The sequence below is a fragment of the Ruditapes philippinarum genome, unplaced genomic scaffold, assembly GCF_026571515.1.
Source record: "Ruditapes philippinarum isolate M1 unplaced genomic scaffold, ASM2657151v2 ctg1081_1_1_1_1, whole genome shotgun sequence".
NCBI lineage: Eukaryota > Metazoa > Mollusca > Bivalvia > Venerida > Veneridae > Ruditapes > Ruditapes philippinarum.
Window position 1 is genome coordinate 80,837 of NW_026858454.1, and position 10,878 is coordinate 91,714.

Genomic DNA, 10,878 nt, shown 5'->3' on the forward strand with positions numbered 1-10,878 from the left:
CGTTAACATGAAAAGTCTGAAGCGGAACTGTAAGACTATATAATGTACTTTTCTCTCAGAATGAAAATGTTTACAAAGTGTTATTAATGTTTTAATGAAGTTTTACTCGTTTACTTGTTTTAAATTGATCCTGAAAATTTGTTTTAAGTCGCTGTAACCAAAGGGTTTTGTTGTTGTTGTTGTTGTTTTTGTTTTTTTCTGGTGTATACGTCGATTTTAATTTCTCCACAATTGACTATTCGTCCTGTCAACGGTGAGGGACATTTGATCTCTTTCTCTCTATTGAGCTAAGTAAACCGCTAACATTCAGCTTAATAAACCAGTGGTTATCAGCGCCATATAAATAACTTAAGCAGCGTGTTACATAGATGATATTTCGATTAAAATAAAAATGTAAAATTTACATAATTTACATTTTCTTTATTCTTTATATAAAAAACAGTGTGAAACAGATCCTCATTGTCGATGTATGATCGTAAAAAGTAATGCATAACGAAAACTGTCCCACAAAATCGTGGACAATCACTGTAAAACCAAAATATAACGCGCTAGCCTAACACACAGCTTAAGAAAATTGTATTATCATCAAATTGAAGTAAAAATAATAAACATTATTTCATGAATGTGTACATACACTTAATATAAGACCTAAGATGTGCGTATGTGGCCCATGCCAAACATCGTCATTTTACAATCCTAACTATAATCTTCAAAACAGAGTTAGCTGTCAATGGCGTTCCAAATCTGCCTAATATTATGACGTTGATATTAACCATATGACTGACGCTATTGGACATAGTTTCAAGGACATCGCAAGTCATGCGTGTTTACATTGCTTCTTTTTCTTCATTCTTCATACAGTGCTCATATAAGCATAATAAAATATGGTTGTTTGAACGCTGACGCGCCCCAGCAAACGTTATCACTTTCTACAATAAATGCTGCATGGTAACAGCTATTTGTTTGTTCGCTTCATTTTACGCCTTTTCCCGACAGTATTTCAGTCATAAAGGCGGTAGTTTCCTAACCATCGTTCCTGGAGAGTTACACCAGTAACCTACCTTCCTCCGCGCTAAATTACCAAAGCATCTCCCGGTGATCGAACCCATGCCAGAGAGGTAACTGGATTAGAAGTCATCGACTCTAACCCCTCGAGCACGGAACTGTCCTGTGAAAAAAAAATTAAACTCGTGAAAAAGAACCAGAATGATTTGTGGTCCTTTGTATAAATCGTTATAAGAAATATGTAACAGCTGACGTAAAAAATACAAATGGAATATCTGTAGTCAATCTATCATAACCAGTTGAGAAAGTTAAAAGCATTTTAATAAAAGACAGACATTACAATACAAGACAGACAGTTTACAATATCTCAGAAATTTTAGGCTGCAAAGTCCTGTGTGTGCTGAAAATTTCACAGAAAATTTGTGTATGTCTCGTATAAGTAGGTGGTTCAAGTGTATGCTGCACAGAGTTGACTGTTTGAAAAGGAGTGAGATTGACACAAAGTCGCATAACGTAAATGTTGTTCCGTGTAAATCGCATTAAATAATATCGTGCTGGATCTTTGCATGTACTCAAAGCAACGGCGTATGAAATATAAGTATAACGTTTTTAGAAGCTCGTGGAGTATTTTGTATTTTCAAACAAAGGTGAAATTTACATAAATAGAATAATTGTAAGACAAATGTGTATGACACTTTTAATAATCAAAGTTAATAACATTTTTTTCTTTTCGAAAACATCTTTCGAACTTGTCTAGTGTAAACCCTTGTTATTGTTATCAAATATAAAAATAAAATGGAGGAGGCATTTTTAATTCTGATTACGACTAGCATAATATAACTATAGGAACACTTTTTTCTGATGCTAAACAAAATGTCTGCACTATATACAACTTATGAAAACATCTCATGATATGCATAGATATAACTGGAATTAATGTACCATGCAATATTGATTGTGAAGGGAATGAGTCGCGTGAAAAATGTTACAATACAGCTATGCTAACGAACAAGGCCTTTCTGTTTTAAGTATCTATATTGTTCTGGTATTTCCATCAATGCATGAAGTGCGAAAGCAGCTTCAGGATTTTCCGCGTCTTTCGTCACCTCGTGAAAGTTAACAAATTGAAAATTATCAAACTGACGGTCCGTGAGTCCGTCATCAAAAGTTTTCATAGATCCCCATGGTCCATCGCCAACCCCAACAACAATTATAGATAATGGATAATGTGATGCCTCTATAAGTGCTTCTTTGGTCGGATTTTCTGATGAAACTTGACCGTCGGCAACAATGACCAGGATGTGATACTAGAATAGACAACAAATTACACATAAGATATTAGTTTTCTTCATTTCAAAGGCATGGTCATGTTATTGAATAAACGCTTTCTAAAATATCTGAACTTCAAGTGAACATCACGGAACAAAACTGTTCACTTATTTGGTAGAAAGTGTATATGCGACTGAGTAACTTAGTCAATAAACAGCCGTAGATCGCTTTTCACAAGATCAAAGGTTCGAGTGCCTGTCAGGCAGTCCACTTTTTCTACCTCCTTCATAATCATAAAGAAACAAAAGTATAAGAATAGTATATGCAAATTAATGACAAAGATATAAAAATTATCTTATGTACTCAAATCACGCTAAAATGACATTTTGTAAAGTCCCAGCATAAAACTCTGTATAAATTCTATATATTTTGGGTTTGAAGCTTAAATATATCCATAATTGTTGAACGAAATTTAGACACCGATAGAATTACCGAGTAATTTTAAAACAAGCCATTTGACTTGAACAAACCCTGGAAGTTACAATAACAGATATTGTTGATATTATATTATTGAAACAAGTCTAAGTAATTCATTTGACATGTTCTTTAACGTTTCCAGAGTAATCAGTGTGACAACTATTGTGAAATTCGAACGCTGTAACCTGACCCACGTGGGTCAATTTAGGAAACAACCATTTTATTATTTATAAGGAGAAAAGTTTTGTTTCTGTGACTGCCTAGTGTATTCATTTTGAGGACGATTACAGAATAATGAATGAAAAATTCAAAAGGAAGAAATGAAAATTTTGCCTGTGTCTCCCTTTAAACGTAGTTGAATCATTGCTATAGTTGGAGAAGTAAATCAAACCATTATTACATGAAATGAATGGTTAACATATATTTTTGGCAGAAGAACGACAAAATGGCCATTACAGTCTTATTTAAATAGCTTTGTGTAAAACCGTGTTTTTAATTACCTCATTTGTCTCCTTCACTATCTCAATGGCTTTGTGTATCAACGGTGCAAAGTTTGTTGGTCCACCTAGCTTAATTGTTGGTGTGACCTCGTTATAGGCATCCAGTACATCACTAAATCCTTCACAATGTTCCTAGGATACAATCATAGAGAATATATGTATATTTACTTTATTGTTTCTGCATGTTACAATAGGGTATTAGAGCATTTATATAAAAAACATGAGAACCTACAAGAGGAAAGAAAATAGTCGATGTTTGATATTGTGTTTTGTCTTGATATGGCGGAAGTCACTGTGTTTAGTAGCATTTGTATGACTTTAAAAGGTTGCCGATATCTACGAATATGACAATATATATGTCATTAATATTAATCTATATTCATATACATTTCGCTGACATTCATCTAACTTAAAGATGGATATCAATCAGTTATATTGTATACAAAAAAAACGTGTTAAATAATTGACACAGTATTGGTTATATCTGAAGGTATGTCTTATTGATTTTAAAGCAATCTAATAACTACATGTATTTACCTCTGGTCTGAGCTCAAAAATAGTTTTGTCTTTACATTTGAAATCACCGAACCCGAATACAGGGATAATCCCGTCTTCATCAAACGGTTCTAATGTCTCTCCTAATATACAAATAACCTGAAATAGTTTTAAATTATCATATACAACGGAAATTTAACTTTTTTAAGATCATATCTTAAGCTCAAATTTGATATTTGAAAAAAAAACTGATTATAACTAAAATACTAGTAAACACTGGGAGAAGATATGTTATCATAGTAATATTACACTGTGTGATTAAAAAAAACAGAAGTTTTTATAAGTATAGACCAAATTAATTCGACAAGTTATAGGAAACGCAGCTTCCCAAACATAGTTTATACATTCATTTATTTAAAATAGACATACTCAGGAAAAATTTACTAGATTTCAATAAATTTCTGCAATAAAAGTATTTTACCCAATGGTGAGCAAAATATATATTTAAGTTTTTAAATACGTATAACTTTTATAGTTATAATACAAAACAGGCAGAAAAGCAGTAAATCAAGTTTAACTTTTTCGCATTTATCTTTCGCTTAAAGGGACTCCACTGAGGTTTTTTGACATGACGGGACTGGAAATAATTTTTTGAGATTATTACTCCATTTGATGTAGATCTATACTTATAACTCATGTGCAGAACTTCATATTATTAGCTTGCTCTGTTTTTCCAGACTAATTATTATAATAGTGAAAAATGACCCAAAATTGAAAAGCGTTTAAACGCTTTTCACACAAATCGGACTGAGAATAGCACAAACTTATGATTTTCAATGTATTTCTTGTATATTTCTTAATTATATTTTATTTATATTTCTGTTTTAAGTGCTAATGTTGATCTATGTGAGAAATTAAAATTTTATGTTTTTACGCTTATAAACCTCAGTTGAGTTCCTTTAAAAACTAGAGAAGAAACTATGCCTTTATCTTTCAATAGATCTACGTTGAAATCATTAACTTTCAATATTTTAGGCAATAAATTTCTAAAAGGGGAGGGGTGGCCTAATGGTTAAGGTGTCTGACTCTCAACCCAGAGATCATGGTTGCGAGCCCTACTCGGGTCACGACCATGTTTCTTCATATAATACCAGTACTGGTTCGTTCCAGAATGCGGACTCGAAAGTGATTTATATAAGTTGCAAGAACTTGTTTCGCAATCGAGCTGAAATAAACATGTTTAAACCAAATTTCTAAAATATATTTGCTGAATGTTCAAAATCACATGAAACAGTGCTATAAATCAATTTTAAAATGGTTAATAATTCATTGTCAGACTGACACACTTAGCTTGTCAAGAGTGACTCACTTATCAGTAATAATGCTTCTTAAAATTCTAAACAATTCTCAAACTTAAATAGATATCATATTTCTAATAATTTTCATGTTTTATATACTTACTCTTTGGTATGGATTCAGGAAAGAGTCTGATATAGAATGTAAATTTCTTCCCTCGAAGGTTTTCTGACCTTGGCTTTTATTACTCATCGTGTAGTCAATACCTGCAATAAATCTACATGATTCGTTTATCTGAAAACCAAACTAATATAGCTAGATTTTATCAACCAACTATACATGTATCATTATAAATGTTATCTGCGGCGTATAATTAAATACTCATGAACGTAATACCTTCTTATCAGTTAAATTGAGAGTGCGTTACATATACAGGACATCGAGACATTTACATATTATGTCGAGAAACCAATTTCCTTACAAATCGGTTAAAATATTGAAAAAAGCAACCATTAAGGCCAATCAATACGGCAAATAAAACACATTAAAGGCTCGATTATACAGAGTATGTATATCGACGACAGTGGTTAATGTAAGCAACCTACCAAGCCCCCCCCCCAGCACCGGTTTTAGAAGAACTCAAAATGTTAGCATTAAAAAAGATCAAAAATAATATAATGTATGTTTAAATCAAGTCGTAACATGTCATCGATTGATCGACTGATGATCGCACGGACAGAGAATAGATTTATTTAGTGACAAGCATGTGATCAAAATACTAGTATAAGATGACACGAACAAATAGTAAGGGCACATAAGTCATTTTAAAATCTTCTTATTCTAAAGAATATATAGATTTATTTTGGCAAGCTTTATGAGTGTTGTGGTATTACAAACTTCAAACAACTTCCTTTATAAGGATTATACAAGTTGCAAGTAGAAAATAATATATGTTTATATATTTGTTGAGTTTAATATTCAAAATTTCTTCGACATATGGTTTTTAAAATAATTTTGCGGCATATATTCAAGGTTTCGTCATTAAAATACTTAATACTGTTTACTTGAAGTGAACGTCGAACATTAAGTACACATTTTCTCTACTTGACTAAACAATTACAGGTGTTTAATGTTTATAGGTTTATATTGAGTAGCGTTTTTTTAATACCGTGTTTATATATGGAAAGGTTTTACTACCATTTTTATTGAGATCAGACTTAAATCATATAAATTTAAGAAATAAAAATCTTACCAAATATTAAACTACATGTTTCTAATCCTTGTTTTTTTAACGCTTTCCTTATTTGCTCAAAGGAAGAATATAGTTCTGGTTTTAATTTGTCAAATTTGTCATATTTATCCTTTAGACGCGGATCTATTTCTTGTTCTGATTCAATGTCATCACTTCCTAAAGCATATCCCGCATCAACCTGTCCATCCATGATTGTTTCTAAAGGTTTTTGACTCGTTTTAAAATCATTAAACTATTTCAAAACTAAACACTACGCATGAAATATAAAACTTCACGTTCTAATAATCCCTCTGACACACGGAGTATTGACAAACTTGTATTTATAACATACCTGCGTTGTCGTCTATTATATACCTAGATGTATTTACACGGACTTGATTGGAAAGGATAACGTGTGTTATCTCATGCTATGTTTATATATTGTAAACAATTTTTTGTAATATCTACAACTTTTAAAAACCTGCCCTTTCAATAAGAGTTTAGATACATGCATGTATTTTGAAATAAACATTAATCTATCCTGTTATAATTTCATTGTAATTCAATTACAATCAATGGGATTTTGAAAATAATGTATTTTGTATATATTATTTCAAAATCAGTTTTAATGTGAAGGTTTATTTCTTGTATCTTACATTTTCAAATAGTGTTATATCATATAAGTATATCAAAATTCAAACATTTTAAGCATATGACTGCAAAATTATATCAACAGTTTAAACCACATTATCACGTTGTGAGGGTCATGTATCACCCAATTATCCAGTAATGAAATTAAAATGTACAATTACTATTTGATATTTACTTATTTTGTTACATTTTGACAGTGTTAGTTACAAAACGATGTTTTATACAAGTGTTGCATATCTTCCTTTTAAAAACAATTAGCGTACATAGTTTGTTTGATTTTCCTCTCACAAACACTATAAAGGTCAAATTGAGGCATTAAAGCTGTTCTGGAGAACGTCCTACCTCCAATATATGAGAGATGAGCGGAAATTCCAGTATATATCACTGACCTTCCGTGCGCAAGGCTTCTTAACATCTAAGAATCCAAAGTGCCTAGCAGGGCTCCAACGCACATCTGTAAAGTGGAAGTGACTTAAAGGAATCGACCTTCACTATGTGAAACTGTGTTCTTGTTTTGATGCTACTTTAACAATTTAAGCAGTAGATTAAGCAATAGATGCTAGAAAAAAATTAATGAACATACCGAATATTAAGTTGCATGTTTCAAGACCTTGCTTTCTGATTGCCTCTCTTACTTCTTCCAGTGTATCAAACTCATCCAGTATTACATTATCGTGGTTATCCACAGGATCATGTGATGTGAAAACATGCACAGTATCTATAGATCGTCTACCATCCACTGACATAAAGCCAGACTCAGACATTCCGCTATGTCTTGACTCCGCCATGAAATTTGTTAAAATACTTCACAAGTGCTGTTCAAAGTATACAAACTTTAATTATGAACTTTATTTCACTTCCGCAGTCTTGTTCTCTGATGCAGATGATCATTTACCTATTGAGTCAAACTGAAACTATGTATGACACAATAAAACAAAATCTATACTTTAATGACGAGTTAATCCCCTAAAAACGTTAGAATGTTTCGCAAGTATACCGATGTTTACGTTATATCCGTTTTCAAAGTGTTTACATACAGGTCGTAAGAAAACCAGGTTCACGTTCCATTGCTGTTCGAATGCGTACGTTATCACTGTTCAATGTAGTATACAAGCTTAAAGAAGAATGTACATTATCAGTATTAATGGTGACAGGAGTTATAAAACACTTAAATGCTTCAATGAAATCTTATAAAAATGATCTTATAACCTATATAAAATCCTTTCATATCTATACAAAGGCAAACTGTATATTTATTAGTACACAGGATATTTTTGTCCTTTTGTTTTTGGGGGTATTTTTTATAAAGGTCACAATCTTTATGCTTTATTAATTCTGATAGAGAGTCTATTTAAACTCTAGGTAAGCGATATATCATAGTTGTGACTTTAAGAACGAGTTAAATATATATAAAAAAACACCATACCATCTTGTTCTATATATAGTATTTGCATGCATGTATATTTAAATCATGGAAGCGGAACAACTACTAACCTATTTGTATTGTGTATTTTAAAGTTAAACACCGCTTACTTTTTACGTGTCAAGTTTCATGGGAATTCGTCAAATATCGGCCTCTGAATATAATATAATAATAAAGGTCGGGATTAACCCTCTTCGGAATGAACAACCTGCAGTGAAAGAAAGGTTATTCACCTTTCGTTTTTGGTGAATTTTCTTTTTTTGATCGCGGTTGATATACAACATAATTTTGGAAAGTATAAGGTATAATACCGGGCATGTTACATGCTAACGTATGATACCGGGCATGTTACATGCTAACGTATGATACCGGGCATGTTACATGCTAACGTATGATACCGGGCATGTTACATGCTAACGTATAATACCGGGAATGTTACATGCTAACGTATGATACCGGGAATGTTACATGCTAACGTATAATACCGGGCATGTTACATGCTAACGTATAATACCGGGCATGTTACATGCTAACGTATGATACCGGGAATGTTACATGCTAACGTATAATACCGGGAATGTTACATGCTAATGTATGATACCGGGCATGTTACATGCTAACGTATGATACCGGGCATGTTACATGCTAACGTATAATACCGGGCATGTTACATGCTAACGTATGATACCGGGCATGTTACATGCTAACGTATAATACCGGGCATGTTACATGCTAACGTATGATACCGGGCATGTTACATGCTAACGTATAATACCGGGCATGTTACATGCTAACGTATAATACCGGGCATGTTACATGCTAACGTATGATACCTAGCATGTTACATGCTAACGTATAATACCGGGCATGTTACATGCTAACGTATGATACCGGGCATGTAACATGCTAACGTATGATACCGGGCATGTTACTTGCTAACGTATAATACCGGGCATGTTACATGCTATATGTTCGCAGTTAGATTACCTATTTGCCCAGCAGTGTACACGTAATCTATTTCACATCTGAATGCATTGATATTTTAAATATTATGGTCTATTAAATCACAAGACTTTTTCAAAATAACTTCGAAGCGTGGAAGACAAAATGTATTACAAAGAAAATTCCATCGGACTCTCTTTAAAGAATTATATTCTTTGTAAATTTAAGAAATTCGTGTAAAGAATAAAGTCTGTTATTGTACAGACATAGTAATAACCTAGTGCTTAGATAGTACCTGTATTGAATAAACATAATAGTTGATTTTTTTTTGATAAAAGGCAATTTTTTTAACTCCAACATAAACGAAATCATTAATCTAAATTGACAGTGAACAATATTGGAAATCTTTAAAAAAAAAAGGGGGGGGGACTGATCTTAGTAATGTTTATGCCCTCTAGAATATATCTCTTGTTTAAATTTAGATATTCAAGCCATCATTGGAATGGGAGTGTTGGCTGCAAATAAAAGAATTAAAACAAATGCCTGACATCAAGTCATACTGGCCGTTATGTATTTTTAATATGTTTCTTAATGAAAAAACAAAAATAAGTCAAATGGTTGAAACAATTTTTACTTGGACAGGTAGTACTTATTTTTTATTTAAATCTTATATTCTTAAACTCCGAGAAACTGTTGAAAATGACGCATACAAATTTGGTTTTTTATTGTTTTTTTAGATTAGCAGTTGAGCACATGAGGAATGTTAAATTAATTTTTTCTTTCACATTTATATCAATTGCGCTTCTAGTGCGTTTATTTTGGCTGGATTTTATTGTTGTTATTCTTATTATTATAATTGTTGTTGTTGTTGTTGAACTATACAGCGACTAATATTTACCTACCAATTTGGAAGTATATGCTGCATTGAACTGCAATATTTGATCATATAGGGACATGCCTTATTCAAATGTCTGTCGCCCATACTTAGATACTCAAAAACCTTATATTTCATACGATCAAATTAAACCATAGAAATTAAATGTATATAAAGAGCAGATATAAACAAGAGAGATAGTCATTTCTTATCTTAATAAAGACTGAGAAATATTTTGTCAAACCATTTCTTATTTTGTTTAGTTAAAATTATGAAATGCACAGATGAGTGGAGGGAACATGGAATGGCTGATTAATCTAGCTCCAATTTTTTTGAAGTAAAATAAAGCATTTGCGAGAATGACATTCTCATTGAATTAAGAATAACCCAAAATAATCTTAATAATGTCTTCTTATTTACCTTTTATGTTCATGTAAGGAAGAGCATTTAGTGTATTTCTTTCTATGGTCTATAAACTTGCTCTTCTTTATTGTACTTTTGTAAAATTGATAGAACAATGTTTGTTAAACTATTTACAGTTGTGTTTTCTCCTGATAAACTTTAATGTCAAAATATTTGCGAACATTGCCCTTAGATGTGTTTGATTTTATCATTATAATTTATTGTCAATAATGATTACATTAAAGCACTTGTTTGAATATTCGATCCAACTTCGATCCGCTATTTTGTCTTTTTGTTTTGTATTAAACTTATC

The 10,878-nt window shown here is 31.9% G+C and overlaps 1 protein-coding gene across 2 annotated transcripts; it reads right to left on the minus strand.

Moving 5' to 3' along the window:
• Nucleotides 1-1,688: 1,688 nt before the first annotated feature.
• Nucleotides 1,689-8,018, minus strand: LOC132753216 (uncharacterized). Of its 2 annotated transcripts, none has more exons than XM_060743660.1 (5): nucleotides 7,508-8,018; nucleotides 5,208-5,308; nucleotides 3,789-3,905; nucleotides 3,252-3,383; nucleotides 1,689-2,312 (listed from the first exon to the last, which is right to left on the minus strand). In XM_060743660.1, the coding sequence occupies exons 1-5, from the start codon at nucleotides 7,710-7,712 to the stop codon at nucleotides 2,007-2,009; spliced, it is 861 nt and encodes a 286-aa protein (XP_060599643.1). In that variant the 5' UTR covers nucleotides 7,713-8,018; the 3' UTR covers nucleotides 1,689-2,006. The 2 variants fall into 2 exon arrangements, with proteins under 2 accessions (XP_060599643.1, XP_060599644.1); XM_060743661.1 differs by lacking the exon at nucleotides 7,508-8,018 and adding an exon at nucleotides 6,295-6,681.
• Nucleotides 8,019-10,878: the final 2,860 nt, after the last annotated feature.